The sequence below is a fragment of the Mycteria americana genome, chromosome 19 (assembly GCF_035582795.1).
Source record: "Mycteria americana isolate JAX WOST 10 ecotype Jacksonville Zoo and Gardens chromosome 19, USCA_MyAme_1.0, whole genome shotgun sequence".
NCBI classification, from domain to species: domain Eukaryota; kingdom Metazoa; phylum Chordata; class Aves; order Ciconiiformes; family Ciconiidae; genus Mycteria; species Mycteria americana.
In genome coordinates, this window is record NC_134383.1 from 7,000,546 (window position 1) to 7,026,046 (window position 25,501).

At 40.8% G+C, this 25,501-nt stretch overlaps 1 protein-coding gene across 11 annotated transcripts in view; it reads left to right on the forward strand.

The window, feature by feature from the left end:
* The window catches only part of ARHGAP32 (Rho GTPase activating protein 32), a 263,478-nt gene that overhangs the window by 87,622 nt on the left and 150,355 nt on the right, over positions 1 to 25,501 (forward strand). For 8 of the 11 annotated variants that reach the window (XM_075521301.1, XM_075521303.1, XM_075521295.1 and 5 more), the window contains one exon: positions 12,669 to 12,777. In XM_075521301.1, the coding sequence (XP_075377416.1) occupies positions 12,670 to 12,777 (108 nt within the window). In that variant the 5' untranslated portion in view covers position 12,669. Of the gene's footprint in view, positions 1 to 72; positions 310 to 12,668; positions 12,778 to 25,501 lie in introns of all 11 variants that reach the window. The other 3 variants (XM_075521300.1, XM_075521298.1, XM_075521302.1) reach the window with 1 other exon arrangement.

Sequence of the window (25,501 nt, forward strand, 5' to 3'; positions counted from 1 at the left end):
TGTAGCCATGTGCTTTGCTGCTGATCCAGTGGAAAGCTAGTCCTTTTTAAAATTTATTTATTTTTCCTCCAGGGCAGTGTCTGCAGAGATGGGCAAGCACCTCTGCTGGCACGGGGAAGATTCATCATCAGATGGCTGGGGAGAGATGGGGAGCTGCCCCTTTTGGAAATAGCAAAGCCCTTGCACGGCTTCTTAAGCTCTTACGGAAACTTCATCACTGGTTGAAAGTGCTGTCTGGAAGTTGTGCTGCATAGACACTTCGATAATAGTCATCTCTGCAGCCCAGTACTTCCAGGGTTAGTGGTCCTAGTAAGTGTTTCTGTACGTAGCTTATTGCCTTCTCTCCCTCTCTCTCTTTTTGGAAAGAAGTTCAGAAGATAATGGGGAAAGGAGAGGAGGAGGTATTGCATAAAACCTTAGTGTTCAGAGCCACAGATTGGGAAACAGCAGACTTCAACACTCTCCTGAGCCTGTGCAACTGTATTCTCTGAGCGAGTGCCCTAATTATCTGTTGGTAAGCTGGGCTGGGCTCTTGTTCTCTTTGCATCAGGCTGGAACATTTTGTGGCAAGGATTGGATGAGGAGAGAGTGCGTGATCCTCTAGTCTGCGCAGGAGGGTGTTGTCCTCCCTCCGTCCTGATGTTTTTCCTTCAGGCCCTGATAAGGTGTTTGGTATTTACGTGCCCTAGGATAAAAGCTGTGCTGCTATGAACAATCTTTGTGGTTAGGAACTGTGAAACTGAAGTTATTAACGGTTGGACTTGATGATCTTAAAGGCCTTTTCCAACCCAAACGATTCTATGATTCTATTTCCTACTTTAGGCTCGGTCTTCCTCTGAAATACTGGACAAGTTATTTGAGCTGTGAGTTACTGTGGGTTTTTGGAAAATGGATGGAGGTATTCTCTTTGCTCACCTCTTGTCTGCTTTGATGTAGATAGTCCTTGTCTTGACATTTTATAGTCTCCTGGCATCCAAGTACAGCACTTAGCATAATTGGGGTCACTAGGCACTAGACAATAGTGCTTATTATCAGAAGTCTTTATAATATAGGTTACGCATGGTATTTCAGTATTGTGCTCCTCTGAGTAGCCTTTAATGGTTTTGTTTTATGATGTACCATCTCTCAGCCTCTCCTCCAAAAAGAAAAATAAATCTAAATTAGACTGAAGCCTTGGCTAATTGTTCTTTCTGTATTCATCTCCGTGGCAGCAGGAAACCTAGCAGCAGGGTTTCCATTCACAGCAGCACATGCGTGCCAGCTCAAATGCTTCTGTACCAAAAATGCATGTGTGGGTGTTGAAGGTAAAAATGATTGGACAGTAGTGGTTGCAGCTGTATCCTTGAGAACTCAAGGCAAGGGAGATCAATGATCTCTTTCCTGTATGTTGGTTTTGGGTTTTTTTATTCACTGAAAAAGATATTTAACAGTTGAAAATTATTCCAAAAGGGCAAAGTAAAGGTTTTTTGATTGTTAAAGACTGCATCAGCACTGGATCTGTTTGTAGTGCTGGCATTGGTTTTGCACAAGGTAAGAATGGAAATGTACGCTGAACCACTGTGAGACATTTTGACCCCTATAGCACCTTTATCTTCTGGTCTGCGTCCAGCTCTCAGGTACTGCTTCCACTTGTCACCCCTACATCTCCCTTACTGCACTGCTGCTGCTTCTGTTTCCTCATCTCGCGCATCAGAAATGCAACTAGCGGGTGGGTGGCCCAGGCAGATTTGTCCTGGTTAGTGCTTTGCTTTTCTAGTATTGTGTTAGGGTCAGAATGACCCGTTTGTTTATGATACACATCTCTCCGCCGTTGAGAAATAGTTACAGCATGGCTTGGTGCATATTATGCCCGTGTGACCCCCACCTGCTTAAATCTGTCCCTGATGACTTACTGTAGTTGTAGGCCTCCATTTAATTCCATTTAGCTGGTCAAGAACAATCCAGTAGGAATACTAATAGTGAAATGAATTAGTTGTGATTTTGAGACATAGAAAGGACGGAGCAACCTCCTTTTTGCTGTTGGTACCGTTGACATGGTGTGATAGTAGCGCAGGTAGGAGTGCTGTGGGAAATATGATGCGAGGGCCACCAGTCATTTAAGACTAATCATTTAAGTCAGGATAGCTGGAGCTACTCTTTATTTGCTTATGCTTATCTTTTATTATTTGTTCACCTAATCAGGTTCTGGTGTCCCAGAGTTCATTTCCATCCTTCTCCTTATGAGTATTCACTAGCAAGTCTACTTTGGATGGTTTTTTTCCCCCTAGCTTCTTCCACAGAGTACGCCGTAACCATGCTGTGCGAAACAGCGACGCACAGCCATTTTTGCAGTGTATTGGATAGGTAGAGAGTTTAGCTCTAGGTGGGCAACTGGCTCCGTGTAAATGTTTTAGTTAAAGAAAGGATTTCCCTGCTAAGCAGCTAGCTGACTGGACAAGTTTTAAATGTTGTTTCATGTTATGAACAGTTGTCACTTAACAGCATGTGAGGCTAATTGTAACTGATTAGTTGATTGCACTTGATCATTCCATGTGCTGAAAGCATCATTTTTCCAGTATACGCTTCTGTGAGGAAAGATTAAATTTAGCATGGCTTTGCATTGGCACTGAACTACAAACAAACAGGAGATCAGCCCAGATGAATGTCCTTGGAATCTAGGTTTAGGTCATGCTTTGCAATTTTGGGGTATACTTTTGATCTTTGCTGCATTTGGATTAGCTGTAAACAGATGGGTTTTATTACTGCTTTGTGTGACGGTAATACTTGAAGACTCCAGCGAAGATCGGAACTGCTTTTGTTGGGCAGTGGGGAAGACATGAGATGAAGGGCTGGCCCAGAAGAAAGCATAATCTTAACAAACGAGACAAACAAAAAAAGGAGGTTGCAAAGGAAGTGCAGGGAACAGGTTTTGACTAAGAGCTTGGTGAGATGGTACCTGTCTTGCTGTCATTTGGATGAGGAGAGTGAGTGGCAGCAGCCTGAGCCCTGTTATGCCAGGGCTGGAGTGTAGATCATTCAGACCACGGCCAGTGGGAGGGAGAAGAGACACAAAGGCAGGGTGTCCTGCTGCCACTGGCCCCCAAGAATGTTTTGTTGATGGTGCCCAAGTTTAGACTTCTCAGTGGAGCATGAAGGGCAGGAGCAACCATCCTTTCCTATCTCTCTTCTGTGTTGAAAGTTTAGAGCTGCTTTTAGTGATTTATTAATTGTAAATGAGAGGATAGTACTCTCTTTCCCTAGAGGCAATTTTCTTTAATACTTTTATATCTGTTCCTGAATCAAACAAAAGAAATCCAAGCCAAGGCTCAATGATTCTGATTGTGCAGTGATTTCCCAATTCCTTTTCTTATACTGGGCAAAAGTGATAAGAGAAACCTATTCTTGAGGATTTTTTTTTTATTGACTGTCACTGTGTTCTTCTGAAAGAAAATGCCAAGCACCTACTAAAACAATGTCTTTTATGTGTTGCCAAATAAAAGAGCAGGTTTGTTCAGTAATATATGTATGCAAAAGCATGAGGATTCTGTGATTATTTTTATAAAGCTTTTTAATAACTAAGAACATGGCTCAGAGCTTGTAGAAGCTGAATATTCCAGTAACTTGTTCTTTTCATGAAGTGTTTAAAGAAATTCCAGTTATGCAAAACCTGAATGCAAATTATTACAGCCCAGTTCAACAAAGCTCTTAGGTATGTGTTCCAATCCCTTCCAGAGCATGAAGTTTGTATCTCTGTACTTGATGGGTGTTATTGAATTGAGACATAAAACACAACCGGGTGAGACGAGCGGTACACGAAGCTGCCAAAACTATGGCAGAAGAGCAGAATAAAAAGAAGATGGGTCTGTTGACCCCCGGTTGCTATTCGTTGCTTTCAAATTTAGAGAAGATGTACCGAAGGTGCTTTGGGGTTGATCTTACAGTATACCTATAGAACCGTGTTTTGTTTTGAGGAAAAGAAACAATAACAGGTTTTGTTTTAAGAGTATGGTGTTGGCTTCTCCTATCCCACCATCCCTCCTTACCCCTTGGTGGATGCGAAAAGCATCTCTTCAGCTATTTGACACCTCGAAGGTACTTGCAACCTGATCGGTGGTGTCAAGGTCCTGCTCTCGTAGAACCATAGCCCTGCTGGTCCTACCATGGCTGGCTAAGGAGAGCAGGTCACCCTGGCAGCCAGCCCAAGTATGTCTGAGTGAGAACATAGGCAGTGCCCTCAAGCGCTGGAATATTCGTCTGCGGGCTTGGGGGGCTTTGCTTGTGCAGCTGAGGGTCAGAAGGGGTTGTGTGATGTACAGTGTGTGTGTGTGTTGTGTCGGGGCTACTGAGAAATCAATCGGGGGAAAAAAAAGACAATTACTGAGACGAGACAGGCTGCCTGTTGTACCTGAAGATACCTTTTTGCTAAAATGGGAACCATCCTACCCAGACTTGCCCATTTGCCCACAGGTTTTAAATTCCAGGTGATCTGATCTTGTTCATGCAACTTTTCTTTTGGCAGCTCAGAAAATGTGGTTTAAATATTCTTGCAAATTAATAAACAAGATAGATATTTTGAAATCTGAAAACTCAGTTAAACCCTTGAGCAAAGATAGCTTCACTGTCTGACTGTATTGGAGCTTGTATTAAAGCCTGTCCAGAGAGTTGGAACAGGGCAAGAAACCAATATGTTAATTAATCTCTGCAGTACTATTGGCCGCCTCTGCTTCCCTCTGTAGAGGTATATTAACAGTGGAAGAGCTAACATGTCCACTCAGGCATTTTTACAAATTAATCAAGTGATACTGCTGATTTTAAAAAGATCTTTATTTAAAACTTCCTGTCTTTCATTTTAAAAATATGTTTTTCTAATGTCATATATTCTTAAATGAAAGGTTAATGCAAAAAAAAAAATATTTTTTTTTTTTCCCCCCTCAGAGAAAGAGATTTCTCTTCTGACAGACAGCTGAGAATCTAATTTAACAGGCGGTGATGCACATCAAGTGGGAAAGTGATTTTGTCTTTAAAAAAATATTTTGTAGGACTAGAAAGCCCAGAGCTAAAAATATCTAGGAAGTGTTTTTTTCTGACCTTGTAAATTGCCTTATAGAGTCGAGTAACAATAATTAGTACTAAGGATCACGATTCCTTCGACTCTGTCATAGTACACTGGTGATGTCTATCTTGGCTTCCCTGGGTGTAGGTATGGTTTTACCAGACTGTATTTGGAATTTGAAAATTGGAAAAGCTAGAAATTCTGATACTGTAAAATATTTTAAAACTATCTTTGTAGCTGTAATTTACATGATTCGTTTTTGAAAACAATCACAGTCAGTAAAATTGAATTAATCTGTCTTTGTAGTAGTGATGATCCTGTTAAGACCTCTGTTCCCATAGCTTGGTGATTTCCAGCCTTCTTTATTTGGGCACATGTACAAATTTGCCTGCGAGGCACGACGTTCCTTGAAAGGTGCGTATTTCCTAAATAGCTGCAGAGCAGTGCTGACCTTTTTTTTCTTTTTCAACTTCTGCTCACTCATACTAGTTGTTCTCAGACCCTCACAGATCCACAGACCACAAGTTGAAAACCACTGATCTAAACTTTAGAACCGGGCAATAAATACTGCTTTATTATCACAGGTAGTGCATAGAGTAATTCAGAGAAATTTTGCTTTGTGCTTACTGATATTTGAATGGTATTTCATTCAAATGATTTTTTAAAATATTCTCTTATTGTAATATACTGTTACTGTATTAATTTTTCTTGTGCGGTGGCTTCCCAAACAATTGAATTTTGGCTCCCTGACCAAGAACTTCCATCAAAAGTAGCAATTACAGCTTTCAACTTTGTAGAATCAATCACAGTAAACCATTTAGTTATGCCAGGTTTTCATTTTGTGGTCAAGGATTAAATACAATCCATTTACCATTAGTTTATTTATGACGTGTGCTTTAAGCTGACCTTGTAGGTCTTTTCTATCTTCACTTTGTATGATCTGTGAGACAGACTTCAGAAATCTTGTTTTATATAATACAGATGGGCATAATGTAATCAGTAAGGTGTTGACAAAGCTGATTTAAAACATGGGAAATTAAATCCTCTTTCAGGTCAGCACTGTCAGCCTTCAATTCCCATCTCTTGTTTCATTTTTCCTGGGGCTCTTGAGCTATCTCGGCTTTCCATATTGCATGATTATTTTCTTCCTTTCCACTGTATTAGTTTTAATTTCATGGACGCAGAGTTTACTTGGAAAATTGGGTTGGGGGAGGGTATGTGTGTTTTGGGTTTTTTCCATCTCATGACATTTCCTTTTTTTTGTGTGTGTGGTATAAGTTTGAGGTCAGAAATGAAGATGTATCAGTGTTTCTCACTTGATTCCAACTTCTTGCCCAAGTGTTTATAAGCTTTGGGCCAGATCTCCGTTCTTGTTTCCTGGTTTTTCTACCTTTCCTCATGGTGATAAGGGGCAACCTGTATGGTGTGAAGAGTTGTCTTAATTCTGCTGTCATATATTGTATGGTGACATCTGCAGTTCTTTACATAGTTTTTTCTTTGTAGCATTGTGACTCCTCATCTCGATCAAGTTATTTTTAGACCCTCTAAAGCAGAGTTTTCAAGGCATATCTCTGTTGATTCACTGTTGGCTTACCTTTCCATGCTGTGATTGAGAGTTATGGAATTGAATCCTGGAAACTCTGTACTTGATTACATCGGGAGAGACAGGGATGCTGGATCCAGGCTGTTATGCTATGCCTTCAAGGGTTAATATGCTCAGCTTTAGTTTGAGGTTTCTGCCCGGTGGCTCACCTGTAGTGAAGTCCTGAAGCCTAAAGTAAACCCAAATCTCATTTGTCTACAAAATACCTTGTTCATTCTGGTGATGGTGCCCAGCGGCACTGCTTCTGACTCTTGGACTTGCAGCATTGCATCGCAATTCTGTTTTGATTGCTGTCTCTGCTGTCCTCCTCTTTCTTGAGCAGTATCTGTTAACAGTGGCAAGCTGAAGAGTGCTTATTGAAGACAAATACGGTTGCTAGGAGCAAGGCAGATGAGCCAAGTGGATGTACAGTTCCCTGCACATTGCATCTGCAAGCAATGCAAAGCTTGATCCGTAGTTCCTTTTTAGTGCCCTGGTAAAGACTGTGTTATTTTGGCCTTTTGTGCAAATTATTTGAGCGGCATAAATAGCAGTTGTTATCGGATAGTGTTTGAAGCTCATTGGTTTTCAGTATAGATTTGTGTCAGCACAGGCCTTATTTAAATTTGGCTTTTGGGGTAAAATTTATATCTTGGAAGACATCACTTTCTGTGGAGCTCTAAATCCTCTTGAATCGTTGATTCTATAGGGCAGAGCTGTGCTTTTACATTGGCTGAGAAAACTCTGGGCACGACAACAGTGTTCTATAAATAATACATAAACTAATAAATCAGTTATTGGCTCTCACCTCTTAAATTGAGGTCAGAAAGAAAAGTCATTTGTGGGGGAAGCAGCAAGGAAAGCTGAAATGCCCGCTGTCCCCATGGGGGAGCACAACCTAAAGATCACGCTTGGCATTTAATTTAAAAAATATATAGCCAGTCTAAAATGAGTATCTGTCAAGCAGACAATTAACTATCTGATATGAGAAGTCTGACATTCAAAATGCTTCATGCTTCCATGCTAGCACTTGCCTTTCAAACCATCGGGCACCTCGGAAAGTAATTTGTCAACACCCTCATGTCCTCCCAGAGGAGAGCTATTAATCTGCATGTCATCAGCATCTAGATGACATCAAAGTCCATGACAATTGTGTTACTCCTACCGCTGTGCTCTACCAGCAGGACGTGGTACGCGCCGAAGAACCTAAATAAGGGCAACAAACATTCTTGTAGGAATCCCACAGTATTTTAAAAGTTTCTGTCCTTTCTCCTCCCCTATTTAATTTAATGATCTCTTTCCAAAAACCTACTTTTTATTATTCTTTCTCTCTTGCGCAAACAGAAGTGTGGAAACACTTCATATTTGTGGATGCGGGACTCTTTCAAACCCACAGGGAAAGTTATTGCCTAGTGGAAATCGTATTTAATATTTACAATATTATAACCACAAAGTAGCAGTAGAGTTTATGGACATCAGGCTGAATATTAGTTTACTCATCCTATAAAGCACCTGTGCCTGTGCTTACCTCCTCGAGGTACTTTCTGCCTTGTGAAGCACCGCAATGCGCTCCTTAGTGTGCGCAGGTAGGACTTAATGCTCAAGAACGCAGGACCGCAGGGGAGCCCAGTCAGGAGAACAGCGCTGAAATGTTTAATTCCTGATAAGCAGCTACGGTCCCACCGTGAATGATGGGACCAGCAAATTAGATTTGAGAACATGGAAAAGGACATCAGATGTTTGCTGGATACAGTTGTATCGTGTACAGATCTACAAGCTCTGACTTGGAATTCATCAACTTGACCTACCAGAGAACTTTACAGAATGGGTGTGAAGGCAGGCCGTGCCTTTTGTGAAATGTCCTGTAAACATTTGTTCCGGTACATTTGATTCTCAATTTACAATGAAGAAGGATTCATTCATCTGAAGAGAGATTGCTTAATGGCCTCTATACAGCCAGAACTTTTATTAATATAATGGTGTCAGATTTAATTTGAAGGGCATTCAGAGCTGCTAAGCAGTTGAAGAAGTGGCATTTTAAATAAAATTGTATTTCTGTTCTTACGGCTAGTATTAAATTTTGTAGTGAATTTTCAGTCATTTACAACTCCCATGAAATAGCCAAATGTAGGCCTTATGGAACAGAGCAGCTTCTTTAATTTGTTTGGCCTTTAATGTTTGCAAAATATATGCGTCAGTGTTTTGTAGAAGTGCTAGTGGGACTCTAGGTGTTTTTCCCTCCCGTGAAAAAGAATCCATGGCAGAAACAAGATAATTAGTCTTGTTACAGCTTGACATGTGTGGTGAATCAGACGTATGTTGTGCTATTTGTTTGCTCTATAAATTAAAATAATGTCAAATATACATATACACGCATGCATTAAAAATGCGTGTATACGATTATACATATATATAATATTCCAAGCTTGTCTTGGGGTGAGGCCAGGAAAAATCACAACGTCTGACTGTTAGGAGAGCTCCTTCCCCAGCTGTGTGGCTCTAAGGTTTTACATGCCCAGAGGACAGTTTCTTTGACGATCCTCTCAGTGACTGAAGAGTGTGGCTCTTTCCCAGTTACGCTGTCATCGGTTTCTCATTTGGGGGCTTAAAACGGGGCTCCCAACAAAATACAGGGCTGCACCTTTGAGAATGAATGGCTGAGTTCCTGCAGAAAGGCCAGAGGATGAGTTGAGGGTGTATGAAGAAATAATGCTTAGGAGTGTTCCTGCAGATGGATGCCAGTCCTGTGAGTCTTTTCATGACCGCTTTCCCAGGGACCCTGAGCTTTGGTTTCATGCTCCGTGTCATCCTTGAGAACACAGAGTTCCCGTGAAGGCTGTTGAAACAGCGTAACAACAGGAGTGTCTCAAGTAGCTGCTTTTGTTCCTCTTCTTGCCCCTTTCTGGCCCGACTCCTGCCCATGTTTCAGTGCTGCTAATTCACAAGGTTGTTTTCCTTCATCCAGATCAGGGGCAGGGAGGAAAAAGCCGCTAGACTTTATATGTAAGGGACTAATATTACCTGTAGCATCTTCAGCCTTCCTTGGTCTCTTGTCTCAGATGGCATGGAATTAAATAGTTACTATTAAAGATTAATAAGGGTTCACAGATGGTTATCAAGTGTTTATAATTGTGTTAGAGAGAAGATCTTCAGCATCATTTCCAATATTTTTGTGGTACTGTGACAAAGCATTTAATTTCCATCAGTAGTAGAATATTCCGCTAGACAAGTCTGACAAATGCTTGAAGAATCGACCGTTTAAAATATGCAATTGTACGCGCAGAGCTTTTCTGATTTCCAGTGAAAGTCCAGAACACCTTCAATAGGAAGAATAATAGGACTGTGTTTCAGAATCTCAGTGGGAAGGGTTTATCGTGGAGTTTTATAGGCATAATCAGATTAAACAAATAATGTGAGTAAATAGATTGGAGTCTAGTAAAAAGGAGTGGGTACTCTGACATCCATGTTTGTCCACTACGAGGGTAGAGACCCAGAACATGGGCCTGATTATGGTTAGGTTATATAAAGGTTATTAAGGTTATTTTAAAATAGAACATACTCTTCTCTGCACTCAGTCTTACCACCACAGGCAACTCTGGTATTCGAAGCGTCTTCCCAGGAGTAACTGAAATAATGTTCACTGTGACCAGGCTAAGCATTGAGTTTGTGTAACACATATAGTGTCTTTGTGTACTTCTATTTTATAATCTTAATTACCCATCTCTGCCCTCTCCTGTTTTGTAGGTTCTGTGTGGTAAATTTTCTAGAAAGTCATGCCTGCCTTACATTGAACCTACGTGGCCTGTCAGGGACTTTGTGTGAATGAAGGTCAGGAGTTTGGAAGAGAGCATAGTCGAATCTTGGTACTTACCTAATGGCAGGAGGAGCCGTGTCCTCGGGCAGCCCTGTGTTACTGGCCACATTTTAGACATTCAGAAAATTTGCTTCTCAAAAGGAAACTGGATTTCTGATGAGACATCCAGGAGGAATTGCCATAAGCCTGAGGAGTTGTCTAGTAAATTCATTTGTAATCTGAAGTGCTGATAAAGATGTAAATTCAATCTCATTGTTTTCAAGTCTTTAAACTAAGAAATCGTGCATTTTGATAAGCTGGCTCTTTTAACTGTGGTGTAGAAAGGTGGATCTTGATCATGTTACCCTTCCTTTCATTCCATTGCCTGACGGAATTAGACTAAATGCTGTCTGATGGCATTAGACTAAAGCTGCTGTGGAATGATTTGTTTAGAATCTTTTTGTACAACTGCAGTATTGCCAAACCCAAACATCTAGAAATCCTGGGGAAAGCCTTATTGTGCCTTTTTTAAAATCACGAGATTGATTTAAAAAAATAAGGATTGTTTTGGTTTATCTCGTTTTTGAGTTGCAGAATCTAGTTTTCTCTGCAACCAGCAGGTTTCAACTTTCAGTTAAAATAAATGGTGAACTTCTCATTCGTTGAGCTGGGGTTGTGAGAACCAGGCCAAATCTTCTCACTCTTGATATGCAAAGAAGGAGAAATGAAAGAGTCGCCACTCTGAGCAACAAATTTTCAGGTTTACAAAAATCAAATTCTTCTGAACGCATACGTTGCAAAGGTGCGAGTCTCCAGTCTGAGCTGGTGTGGTATTTTCATGCACCTTTTTTTCAGATATATACAGTTTCACCATGTAGGCGTATTTTTTCTTGCCTCCTTAGGGACAGCCTACTTTCAATCGGTGATGTTTACGGTGGGAATGGCACATGGAACCATTTAGCAGCGTTAGCCTGAGGCTTTATGACTTTTGGTTTTGAGGCCTATATTCTCTGGGATGTGTTTTTTATTAGAGCAGAAATGTGATCACAAAGCTAGGTATAAAATTATATGGGATATTATTTTGTAACCCAGCCATGCTATTACTGTGAGTGTTAATTACTTCATTCTTAACCCTCATGTAGAGTACAAAGAAGAGTTAAATGCTTTGGCCCAGCCACTTACCTCGTTGTGGCAAACAGCATGTAGGGGTTTCAGAACTTCAGATCTTGATCTGAAGCAAAGGAGTTTTCTTAAATGCCTTTCACCATGCTTGTTTTAGTCAAACCATACATAAATCAGCACAGTTAACGTTTAGCAAAACCAGCCCTGCTGTATGCAGTGTTGATTATCAAAATGGTTACCCTAAGTAAATAAACGGTGATCTATTAAATAAAATAAAAGCCTGTCTGAATCTCATATTTAATGAAACCAGAATGGATAATACCAGACCTCCAAACAGGCCTTTGGTACTTCAGGTCTGCGGCATAATCCCCGCAAAGGCACGTTTATACAGCCTGCAAGTGCAATATATATTGGCTCTCTCTGGCTGTAGCAGGACAACTGTCATGAGGATAGGCTGAGAAGCTTTCATGAATACTTTTTAAATTTTGATTTTGAGCCTCTGATTTCTGTGCAGGATTGAAATATACTTCATAGGGTATTTGAAAGACAGATGGCTCCTTATCTGAAGAAGGGTTTACCTTGATAAAATGAGACTGATTTGAGCGCATCCCTGCAGAGTTGGGGCGGTTGAAGGTGCTCACCCTTCAGATAGGATCGGTAAGACCTGCTAGAGCTGATAGCTCAGGCCTTGGGATGTGAATTCAGGCTAAGATACGGAAACTGCTATCTCTGTTTTAGGCAAAACATGCAGTGACAACTAAGGGATCAACTGTGTGTATTTATTCTTATAAGGCTAACATTGTTTGCCTGGGCAATATAAGCGATTTTTTGACATGGACTGCAATTTACTCCTCTCTATTTTTCTGTGTTTTAAGACTTGTAAAAAAATTATGCAGAGATTATACAAAATTATCCATTGATTAGTTAGGAGGGTGCAGATTTCTCTCCACCAGATTTATACTCTTGTCCTGCTTGTATAATGAGGAAGTAAGAGAAACTTAGAAGTCTGTAAGATTTCTGGATTTATAGAAGCATTTGTGTTGTCATATGAGCCACATAAGTGAGCACCATAGCAGACTGTATGCACGATTACCCAGAAATTGTCACTGAGTATCAAACCTCTCTGTCCTCCTTTCCAGAATGATGAAGTCCTCTGTACATACAGAAGAAGATGACTTTGTGCCAGAGCTTCAGAGAAGCATCCATCCCCGAGAGAGGCCAGACTGGGAGGAGACTCTCAGCGCTATGGTAAAACACCTTGTTGCGTTTTCATTATGCATTATTTTCGGTTCTGAACAATCTACTCTTCTGGTTACGCATTGCTTTATATTCCCTGAGTTTCAGATTTTTAAATGGATGGCATAGTACTTTCAACTAGACCAAAATACTTTCCTTCCTCTGGCGGTTTGTCAAGGAGAGAGAGAAGGAGCATGCAGAACACTTCTGCCCTATTAATATGTGCCCCAAAGCAAGTCTAGTGGCCAATTAGAAGGTCCATAATGTCACAACGATTTTCAGTCTGCATTAACCTCTTTTTCAGCAAGACTTTTGAGCATGAAGGGAACTTCTTGTAAAAACATGCTTTTTGAAGCATGCAGCACTGTGGAAGAATAAGATTTTAGCAAAATGTGGGCTAAGTCTACAGAAATAAAACCTCAGCCTGAAAGCTAACCTACCATCAGAGGGAACAGAAGTGCAGAAAAGCAACTGCAAAGGTGCTGTTCTCATGCTTACAGAAGGCACTACAAGTGGGCAGTGGGCCACAGGCAACTGTATTACTTTGATATATTTGTTTTCTTTTTAAATGGGTGAGTAAAGTACCTGCAGTTCCACTTTCCCAAGTCCGTCTAGGATTTGCTGAGTTTGGAAGGTCAGATGTTATTTTATTAGCAGCCGAACAGGGCAATCTGATTAGGTGGTTTTGTGAAGTTATCTTACCTCTCAGAAGCTTGACCTGCCTTGTTTCAGTACAGGAATGTCTGGAAGTTGTATCTTGCTTGTTATTTTCAGATTTTCTAAATTGCCTCATTAGCATATTAAGCTGAAGAGGAAATTGCCTTCTGCCACAGACCTTGGATAGGGGGAAGGTCTGAATATTCTGGGACAGCACTGGTGCTCTTGAGGGGCTGGCAGTCCAGCAGCGTGGCTAAGATTGCTTACTGTGATGTGGCACCGGTGACAATTTTTCCCTCTCATTGGATCATGTGGCAGTGGCAGGGCTTCAGCCTGGAAAAGCCGTATGTTCTCTGCTCCTGGACTGCCAGCAGTGCAGCAGCAGCATGAGGGATGGGTTAGATTGAGCTGTACTGCAGAACAGTCAGATTCCTCTGATGTATGGGGCTGAGGGGCGTTCATCCCAGTGGATTATTTGAAGTTTAAAGCACCATTAATATCTGGCTGGGTCATGTGAAATAGATTTAGGATTAGCTGTTCTTTATACAATGTTCAGAAAATGTGTAGGTAATAAACACCCTACGAGCCAGGTATTTATTTTAATTTTAAACAGTGAACAGAGATAAGTATTATGTTTTACTCTTTTAAAAGCATCATCAAACTCCATATAATACAATGATAATATTTTGTTCCAAACTGTGTTTTCAAGCCAAAAAAACCAACCCAAAACGTAGGCTTCACCAGGGTTTTTGTCTGCTGGTATTTTCTGTGCTTGTCGCTCTGCTTGTCTCCTTGCTTATCCACTGTTAATTTTGACTTTTTACAATTGTCACTTCCTAAGTATGTTTTTTCTCATATGCGGATATTTTTTCCTTCTCTCCACCTTGGCCAGCAGTTCACACTGCTGCCGCCTGTTTGAGAGCACTGTCTGTTCTAATCAGCGTTATTCAGCCAGCGGTGCATGCTCCCAGCCTCGGCACAGGGTGCTTCTTAACACCCTGGAGCCAGGAGTCTTGTGTAAATCACTGCTTGACACCGTGCTGTCTGTAACCTCAAGGTGTGTCTCAGGAATGTGAGTCTGTAATTCAATGTCTCCGCCTGTAGCACAAGTTAGCTGGCATACCTCATTTGTTATTGTTTTTTTTTTCATTGTTGATTTACAGTGAAGGAAAGGTTCACCTGTTCTGGCTTGATACTTTCCCTGTTCTCATCAAGGCCGTTGTGCTCATGGACATTGTTCAGTGTTCAGCTCTATACTGCAACCTACACGTATGCATAACGTTGCTCTCACTGTGCTAACTATTAATTCACTTTTTAGAACATGTCCTCTTGCACAGCTCTATGCCAGCAATATAAAAACTGAACAGTCCAGGTGACTATAAAAAAGAGATTTAGAGGGCGATGAACAAGAAAATTCACATCTGAGATTTGCCGCACAATGATTTGGTATGGTGAAGCACAGGGCTACACGTAAAGCTGCTGAACCTGTATTTATAATGGCTTGGATTTGTGCTTACAGTGTTGTTTTGACCTCGTGGTCCTCTGAATGCATTGTAGATGGGTGGAAAAACCTCACTTGCTCATGTTTACTGTGTTGAGTGAATCACATTTCCACTTTCAACCTCTGCCTTATGTCCAATCAGAAGGTAATATTTACAAGATGTAAATATTTACAGGACAGTGTTCAACACTGTCATCTTCTATTCTCTGTTTAACCAGTACATCTACTACATTCTGTCTTTTTCCTGATCATTTTAAGCCTGAGATTTTTTTCCTTGCTCTTTTCCTTCATTTTGCATTTTTAGCAGCCTCTGGTTTAGCCTTTTCCCAGAGCACACTCCTCACATGATATGCGAGTTTCTCATAGTGGCATAATACGTTTAATTTTTGGTTAGTAGTTGTTGAAGTTGCAGACTTCAGGTTTTGTTGTTCCTTGCTATTTCAGCCCCTGGGGAATGGAGGCTGCAGGGGCTTGGAGAAGTTGGGCATAGCTGTGGTGTTCTCTACTCTCCATTGCTTCCCGTGGCAGACAGCTGGAGACCCAAGTGGGTGCAAGGCTTTGTCACTCTAAATGAATTTCACGTTCTGCCAGGTGAGCAAATGCTGAGACTAGCGACACTACGGAGAGCCTGGGAAATTCTGACGCAGTCGACAGGCCGGTGATGCTTATTCATTTGTCTCTTGAACTTTGCCTTTGTACATGTTTTTGTACTTTGGGAAAAGGCGATTTATGCATTCACAGTTAGATGAACATACACAAGTCGTCCCTAGTCTCCCTCTTCCCTTTTATCTGCAATATTATTTTGAAGTGCTTATTATTAATTTATATAAGTGCTTTGTTTCCAGAGCTTGTTCTTAACAAAAAATAAACTAAAGGTCTTTCTAAATGTATGGAGGTGGAATGTCCTCCTATACTGTAAATATAAGGTAGGGCAGAAACTCTATTTTTAATATTTCTGTCATTGCCAGTTTATTCTGGGCACCTGAGTAGCTCTAGTCCTTTGTTTGATACTACTTTTATCGTCTTTGACGTTTATTATTTGTACTTTCACCTACTTTTTAAAACTGCTTGTTTCTTGTTTGTGGTTTAGCAGAAAGTCACGTGATTTTCTACTGGAGACCTGGTTTGTTTGGGTACTTCTGGTGGTTCTTGAAACTTCATAGTAGTTATGAAATCCTGTGCTATAGATTTGGAGAACCAGGCTGAACGAGCTGCAACACTAGATGGACAGACTTTACAGGAGTTAGATAATAAGACAGCTGCCTGAGTAGTCCTCAAGGACCGCTGTATTTTGTATCCCCCCCCATGTTCGGTATTTTTAGAATTTGGTCATATTAGATATACTGTTTTTCTCACTGTCTCAGCCTCCGATTCCCACTGCGCTGCTGGCCTGCTGGGTAATAACCTTCACACATGCCGGTTTTTCCTTTCTCTGCTCCAGTTTGGAAAATGCAGTTGATGATATTGACTTTCTTTGTAGAACACTTGAGTTCTAGGGTTGAAGAGCCGTGTTTGAGCCAAGTAATATTGCAGTATATGGATTTTCTAACGTTTCTCTGAGATGGTAATGATATTTTAAAGGAAAGGAGTATCTTTTCCTTGTAAGGTCCTGAAGAGCGCTCTATTTCTATGTTAGAAGAAATGAAGTTGTGAAAGAGAGCCTTTATATAATAATTCTTATACGAGCCTACAAAACAGCTGTCCTCAGCCTGTCATTAACTTAAGCATAAATTGATATTTCTACTTAATATTACGTTTACCTTGTGTTGTTGACCATCTGACTTGCTCTCAGCACCTCTTTATGAGTTCAATAAGTGTTTTCAAAGCAGTGTGCTAACAGCCTCTCCCCCCAGCAGGCCGGTGTGCTTACAGACATGCACGCACACTCTATCCCCCTTGCCTTTTTGTTCCATTTGTCTAAATTTTTTTGGGATGCAGCATTAAAATAGTGAGATAAATATAAAAATCTTTATTTATGCACCCTGTTGAAATTGTGCTGTTCACAGAAAGATACCACCTGAAGCTGCATTAACCTGACGGGCACTGGAGATAAGGTGAATATACTCACTCCAAAGCTAGAAATAGGATTTCTTTTGCGTGTGTATCTATGTGTTTCTGAAAAGGTCGTTTTTTTCTGCAGCATCTGCTGCGTCTTTCAGCTCTGGAAGCTTTCAAAATGAGTCCCTAAAGCTGTGGTAGGTTTATTTACTGTGAGATTGTTTTTTCCATAGTGCCTTGAGCAAAAGAATACAGGTGATCATCCTGACACCTGGTCACGTCCTCCAGAGAATGTCTGCAGGGATTCCATCATGAGTAGATCACGGCTGGAGGTGACCGAGAGTTCTTCACCTTGAGGAAATCAGCCTTTCCCACCCCGGTGCACCTCTGAACGGTAGCTTTTAGGATCTAGAAGTATGATTGTCCCTAATGAGGTTATTGAGATGATAGCTGTAGTATCCCTAATGTTACTTGTTTATCACCAGGTTGCCTAGAAAAGGTGTGATGCAGGAACCTCTAAATTACTGATGGGAAACTATTATGAGTCCTTGAATTTGTCAACTGCATAAGTGAACAAGGGGGCAGGTAGTTGGCAGTTGGTACACATCATCTTTTTTGGCTTATGCTGGTGGAATTTTCTTAGGAAAAATACAAGCCTACATATGTGTTAGAAAGGCACAGAGGTTAGACCCTGTCCTATGAAGTCCCTGGAATAATCTTAGTTCTTATATCAGGTCAGATGGATTCTGAGATCTGTAGTATTTTCAGCGTTTGATACTAGATAAGGTAACGTGCCATGGCTTCTGAAGGTAATAAAGGCTTTTTAATGAGACCTCAATATATCACTGTTAAATCTGGGACATGAGTGAGGAGAAAACTATTTTTAAATGCAATTTATAAAAGTGTGTAGAGATTAGCGAATTGTAAAGGTTTAAAGAAAGATTTCACTCTCCTTAGTGCAGGGTTTGTTTCTCATTCTTTGTACAGCACTTAGCCCAGTGCTGCCCCAGATCTTCATTGTGGCTTCTGCAAGAATAGATGCAAAAAAGAACAAGGGAGTGTGTTGACTCGCTTGGCCCTGTCAACTATGGTGATTTCCAAAAAGGTGGTTACTGAAATGGTCTCGTTTCAGCAACAGACATATATAGGTATAATATCCTTCAACACGTAAAAGCTGACATTTTGGACTTTTTAATCCTGTGGTTTACAGCATTTCATGCTTTGTATGCATATGAACCAACACCAGAATTTTACAGCTGGCTGTCTGGTTGTGAGCTCTTAAGTAAGCGTTGCAGACAGTTTTGTTAGGCTGATCCTTTTTTCAGATGGGTTATATGCTGTAGACTTCTTTGGAAGAATGAGTGCTTTTGAACACTGAATGCCTACCTGCAGGTTCTTTTTAAAAATCCAAAGTTTTAAGCTTTCAAGTGCAAGGGAAAGTTTTAGTAGATAGGAAGCTGAAATTCTGGTTTTTTCTGTTGTTTTTTGAACGACTTGGAAAAGTCAGTGGAAATGGACTTTAGATATTTCTTCACCTAGATGCTCCAGCAGTTGGCTTCTGGCTCTAAGTCTCAAGAGTCATTGTGTTTCTTAAATGCTATGGAAAATATTACCTTAAAGTTTGGAGGTTATTTTGTGCTGGTGAAGGCTCTCAGGCTTTTGACTTGCCTGGATTAGTAAGTCTTTTGTTAATCTTGCAGAAACTGTAGTATGTCTTCTCTATCCAGCACTCGGCAGCATTTTTATGTGAATCGCTGCAGCTTAGACTGCGTAGCAGATAGGTCACAGGGCGCCGTTTGTAACAAAGATAATGATGGGACAGAAATGGGATTTCAGCTAGCGTGGACAATATAGGCCTTGATATGAGAGAAATGTTCCATACGGCACACCAAGCAGTCATCAGGCTGTAATAATATTTTGGTCAAAACAGTTCTGGTCTGGCATTGCACCAGTAACCTATATTTCATTTTCCATTCACATAACTTGTTTTCCTTGTTATTGCTGCATGAATCAAGTATTTTTTCCCTTGTTAAGCTTTTGGCAAGGTCTTATATTGTTGTGTATGGTTCTTTCGCTCCCTCTCCCTCTTGGTTAGAGAGTCATTTTTATTTCACAGGCTAACTCCCAGCATGAAGCTTGTCCCTGAGAATCTTTGGAAATTGGGACAATCACTTAATTGGCACATTGGCTTCCATTTGGGTTTGCCAATTAAATGAGTCCAATTAAACCAGAATGGATACCGTATTTTTGGCAGTAAGTATTAATTTATAGCAATCATTTAATTTTCATTGGCAATGCTGTAGAAGCAATTGTTTCTAGTTACATTTACTTTCTTTACAGTGTATGCAGTCTTGCAGTACAGTGTTGATCCAGGAGAAAAAAATTACATTTTCTAAATTTCCATTTTAAAATCTATGTATATGCAACATTTAGCAAAGAAGGAGTGATCTAGAGTTTGCCAAGGTTGGATCAATAAAGTTTGTTGTTCACCGTGATCACCAGTAATTGACCCTGATTTTGATTCAAAGTGAATCTGATGCACATCAGTAAATACAGTGTCTTGCTAAGCGAAATGTTTGGGTCATGTAGTTACATGCCACCACTAGTATTTCTTCTTTTATGGTCGTAGAGGATAACAGCAATTAGAAAGATAAAGATGGCACTGGAGTGTAATGGCTAATTTTTTGAATGCTCCCAGTAGCCCTCTGCCAAATTACATAAGTATAGGTAGGCATAAACATGCATTAATGTACATTAGGCACTTAAGGCTGGGTTTACTAAGGCATTAGGGAGCCTGAGTGCCTCTGTTTATCATACTGTGAGTAAACCACTGGGCTCAGCGGTGTATGTGGTATCGGTAGCAGCGGTGCAGCAATTGCGTAGTCTGTGAATGACCAGTCTGAACTTCTTGCGTTTCAGGTTATAGAATTTTAGGTTCAGTTTCAGACAGTTTAATATCCCGGTATCTTTTATAATTACCACCCATTTTAGATTTGATTGGGCTCAGACAAGCTGCCTGTTGGTGACGGCATGGCGATGCTGTTCTGATGGCTGGGGCGGGTGATGCTGTTGTAATTAGCCCAGGTTATTCACCAGTTTAAATTCTGAGAGGCAGTAGGAGATGAGCTCTGAGGACTGGATTACATTGTCATGACCCTCCGCCGCTTTTCCTCCCACCCTATTCCAAAGATCATCTCTTTTACGCATGTTTTCTTGTCATAATATAAGAAATGCCACATTTGTTTGAAAAGTACTTATTTGGGAGATAAAACTTATAATTGATTTATCTGTCAATCACTTTTCCCTAGTCCCAGCTGCTTAAAAATAAGATGGAACATCCAGGAAAGGAAAGGAGTCTCTTATAAATAAGTGGTTGTTTTGGGTTGTTTTTTTTTTTAATCAGTATTCATTGCTTCTCAGTTACTATAATGCAAAAAAAAAGACGGAACAGTTTTTGAAGGGTTGTCAATAGATTGCTCATCTATCCCCTTCCATTCCCCACCCCCAAGTTAACCCCAAGAGACAAACAAAACACGTCAGAGTGTATATTGTCTTGCTGAAGGTTGTAGGCATTAATTTTTTTGCCATGATTCAACCTTCTTAATTACAAGGTGATGAATTATTCCCTGAAAATGTTGGTAATCTTTAGCCTGAGTTTTTTATGTAAATCATTCCATACAGTTCTGCCTTGCTGCATTTATGTTGGTCACTGCTGCATCGGTGTAGGTCTGCGTGATGTTTGTTGGTATTTGATCAAATACCGTGGTTGCTAGGGCACAGATGATTTTGACTGCAAAACCTGATGTTTTTGCACTGGTAGTCTTAACACTTCATCTTTGCTTTAGGGTTGTTCCATGAAAATTTGTGATGGATGCTGTAGGGGCTTGCTACAAGTGCTTTTTCCATCAAGTAAGGCTTTAAATTGTTTCTCAGCCTGGAAGGTAGTATGTCTCAGTTAATTTTCCTCAGCCAGTGTAGGATCCATAGGATTGTGGTCGTGACCTGATTATGTGAGAATGTGCGACCTCCTATGAGTAGCCATCAAGGTTGGTTTGCCCAGTTTCAGACTGAAAATCACTGCTGTTCTCTGCAACATCAGCAAGTGTATCAACTCATGGTATCCACGTGGGACTGGATGTGGTCTTCAGTGGGTTCAAAGTATGCCAGGCTTCTCTATTGCAGAAATCCACTTTAAGACGTTTCTGTCTTTGATTATTTCTTCCCACCTCCCGTGCTACAGAGGGCTGTCTCAGAAGAGTTACGGTGAGAGAGTTTCTCGGATGAAGAGCTGGGAAGTGAATCACTGAGCTAATCTCATTTAAAAATAATCCCCCCAAATAAGTTCAGCTTTCCTCTTTAATTTGGATTGTTTCAGGGACTTGTACTGTAGCCCCTAGAACAGTTGCAGCTGCAATGAGAGGAAGTAGGAGAGAGTAACCTGGGGCTGAAGGATTGGGGTGGGAGTTTAAAAAATTGGCTTTACCTCTTCAAGCCAGGCTATCATGAAACTGTGCCCTCAGGCTAACAGTCCTCCTGATGCGCCTTCCGTTTCAGAGAGCGTAAAAGAAGTTTTAGGGTCTGTGTGTTCTTGATTTGCTCTGTGGCTTATACTGCAAGCAAATATTTTCAGCTTGAAAACATCTGAAGTGGCTCTTTGGGATGGTCGCAGAATCCAAAGTTTTAACTGTTGATTCTTGCTTTGTGGCACAACGTTTTTCCCTGTATTTGTATATGGCTACCTGACTGCTCTTGGTTTCATAGTCTGAATGGATAGTCTGGTGTGTTACAGTTGCCCACATGTGTAGGAATGTCTTCTTGATTAATTTTGTTTTTTTTCTCTGTGCATGCGTTTTTGCTTTTATACCTCAGCCTCTGGTTTTTTCCTTAAGTATCGACCTTTAGGGAAAAAAAATCCCTTGGTTTTAGCTAACAATTACATGAATGCAAGAAAACGTCCTTGGAGGATGAAGGTGCTCGCCATCAGTTTCTGCAGAGTTCATGTTCTTGGTGATGTGAGGAAGAGGTCGTCGTTCACCTTCCTGATTTTGCTGACCAGTAACACAGAAAGCCCTTTCTGCGGCTCTTGCAGCGCATACATCGAGTGTCCTGTTCTGACCTCACCTGAGTGACTTCAGGTCCTTGCTGGAGAGCACCGTCACCTCAGATTTGCCAGCATAAACGCCTGTGTCATCTTTCCTAACCTGGCTAAGAGAACGGGCTCATGGAGGCTGAGCAGGGTTTTTGAACAGTTGGTCAGGAAGGCAGATTTAAGGAATCCTGCCCAGTTATCGTGACCAGCAGCTGGAGGCTGCTTCAGCAGCTCAGCCAGAATGGGGTGTGTGATCACAGGCCAAGCTTTCCCGGATAACACTCGGACAAAGTTAATGAACTGACTCTTTTGTTCTGTTGTTCAGAAGTTTATGGGCAGCTTATGGTATAAATTGCATGTTACAAGTAGACACATTCTTCACGTTACTGTGTTATTATAAGGGTTTGGAAAATTAGTGTATCATATACCAGTTATGTATTTTCTGCCATTGGAACCAGCTCTCTTTATAAACAAAAAGCTGAGTCCAGGTTGGCTTTGCATGCATAAATATAAATTCATGTTAACTCTACTGACTCAGATTAATGGGGTTACATGTCAAGCTGCTGTTTTTTCCACCTTCCCAATCTTTCTTCTACTGCATTGGGGAAAATTCTTTAGTTTCTAAGCCGATTTATACCTATAACATAACATAACGTTGTTATTTGCATAATCACTGAATATGGCCAGGGGACTTAGCAGAGAGGTATTTGCTAGTTCCAGGCTGAATTCATCTCTGTAGTTTTTTGTGTGATGAGAAATTGCTTTCTACCATAACAACCCAAAGCTCCACTTGTCCTTTTATAACTAAGCCATGATTAGGACCCCCTCCTCCCTCTGTGAAACAATAGACTGTAGAAATTGGGCATCAAACAGGGTCTGGGATTTTGGGGGTCTTTTTTTTAGCCAACAAGGAACTGGAATCGAAGTATTGTGCTCACTGGATGGCTTTTTTCTAAAATTTATTTTGTAGGCTGTGCAGAAGGACTCTAACCCTGGCTGCCTTTCCCACGCATATTGTATGTGGGATTTTTGTTCTTAAAGAAAGTACATTCCTTAGCCAGTATGCTGTTATGCGAGGCTATGTACTGTACCGCTGCGGCTCCCTGGGCTGAGATCTTTGTGAATGGTAAGAAGGCGATCTCACTGCTGCTTCACTATAGCTATGTCAAATCCAAACTTAAAGCTGTCAGGGACTTATCATGCTAATGTTGTCCTCAGCAGCTAACCATTCATTTTTGCTTGGTGCATCCATTTTTGTCTCGAAAACAAATGATAGCTATGAAAGAAAATACAAGTGTGGGACTGTTTTGCTGGAAATAACCAACCATCCTTTGGGTGCATTTGATTCATCTGCAGAGAATCAGTGCGAGTCCGTGCATCTCTTTAAGCCTCACTTAGGAAATGTTGTCATGACATAAAATCAGCCTGGTTTACAGAGGTGGATGTTGGTCACAGTGACAATAATACTGCCAAAGTAGGTTCATACCGCTCCCAAGCTGCTTACTCTGTGTCTCGGCTTCCACTTACCAAATTAGTTGTTTTACATGTGAGCTGGAGATGGTTTTACCCACGTATCTGTGAGCTAGCCAACTTTATTGGAAAACACAGTAGATGAAGAGTTAAGAATTTGTTCTTTGTTCATTCCAGGCTGATCCTTTAAACTATGGTAAATGGATGCCCTGGACTAACTCCTCTATAATGCTAAGTCTCAGGAATGAGAGGTTTCACTTAATTTGCCAGCTCATGGCAATACTTAAAAGTTTTTTTTCTTTTTCTTATTTTTTCCCCCTTTGGAGGGGAGAAGCTGGGAGTAGAAAAAACACATCCTGTGTGGTCTTTTGAAAGAGAAGAATTCACTGTTAACCATGCCACGCAATAAGTACTGGCTAGAACAATTCAGTGTTGACAGGGAATGTGGAAAATGGAATTAAAGTTCTAAACTCAAAAAGTGGTACACATTAAAGTATTTTCTTTATTGAATGCAGATTTTTTAGACATGGGATTAAGAATGTGCATAGCCAGTATTCAGAGTTTCCCTAACGGAAGCACTTGTCATATTTTCACTGGCTTTCCTCTGTCACATTTCTCATTTACCATGAGATTTTAAAAGCATTTAAAAGCGTGTGGAGGAAAGTTTCTCCACATACCGCAATCCCCAAACTGAGAGCTAAATTAAAAAGTCAGTACTATCTCTAATTACTCCAGCCGTTCTGGCCTTGAGCTATGCCTGCACATAGGCCAGTCCTACAGCTATCCTTTGGCACATCGGAAAGGATGTTTCTCTTATCTTTGCAACAAGGGTCAAGAAGTTTGCACTAGGTAAGGAGCTGAGCGATGACTTCAATTTAAACAAAAATACTCTTATAAAATTTAAAAGGTTGAACTGTTTCTCATTCTGAAAACCATCTTTGTGCTTTCCTGTTGGGTCTCAAAGCTGTTTCTTTGCACACAGTGGCTTGGATTGCTGTAATCGGAGTATGCTAGACCCTTGCACTCTCAAAGGTAAAGTTTATCCGATGCCTTGCTCCTTTCTGAGTGAGGGTGCGTAGCCAGCTTCTGCAAATATCGATGGGTACAGAGGCCTCTTGGGTACGTGCACAGGAGCTTGTCCTTGGTTTGCAGCTTTGCAGACACTCGAGGTGGTTATTAAATGTGCCTGTGCTGCGCTCTGCTGATCAGACCGTGAACAGCACGGATATTAATTCTTAAGATGGTCAATTGCAAAATGCAGAGTTGGAGCGGGGGTATTTCTTTTTGGTTTTTACTTCTTTGGTAAAGCTGCTGTAGTATAATGAGCAGATATTTTTCTTCAAGCTGAGATTGCTGGACCTGGGTACATAAACTAGATGCAATTGCTTCTTCATTTTAAATGCCTCCAAATATCTTAAGCAGCTCTGAAAAATGTAGCTGAAACGTGTTAAAGTGACGCAAACATCCTGTATGAAAATACTTAGGAAGCTCATTTGCATCCACTAAATGAATCAATGGACAGTGGTACTATGAAGAACTTGGCAAATACTTGCATTTCCATCATATTGCCACTGTACCTCTGACATATTTGGATGAATGTTGTGTCTTCATCAATTACCGTACATTTCTTCCACTCAAAAAAGTGACCCAGTTACAGCCTTCCTGTGCTCAGGTACATTTTAATCCTTTTAGGGGATAGTGCTTGGGCAGATAAATGCTGCAAAACTGGGACCTTTCATTTGGAGTTATTTGTAGTAGCTTGGACATGGTGACTTTCAGTTTAGTAAAAGCATTTTTCCTTTGCTTTGTTGATTTATTTATTGTGGAGAACCAGGATAGTTGTTACAACATATAAAGTGAGAGTAGAGAGAGATGGCTTTCCCTGGAGTATGTTAGTGGCCGTGGAATATGAAGCTGAGATGAACCACATTTGTTCTTTCATTGTGCTTCAGGCTGACTCTTGAGCAGTAATTGGTAAAAGCAGGATGGTGCTAATGGAGCTATCATCTTTTACCTCGTAG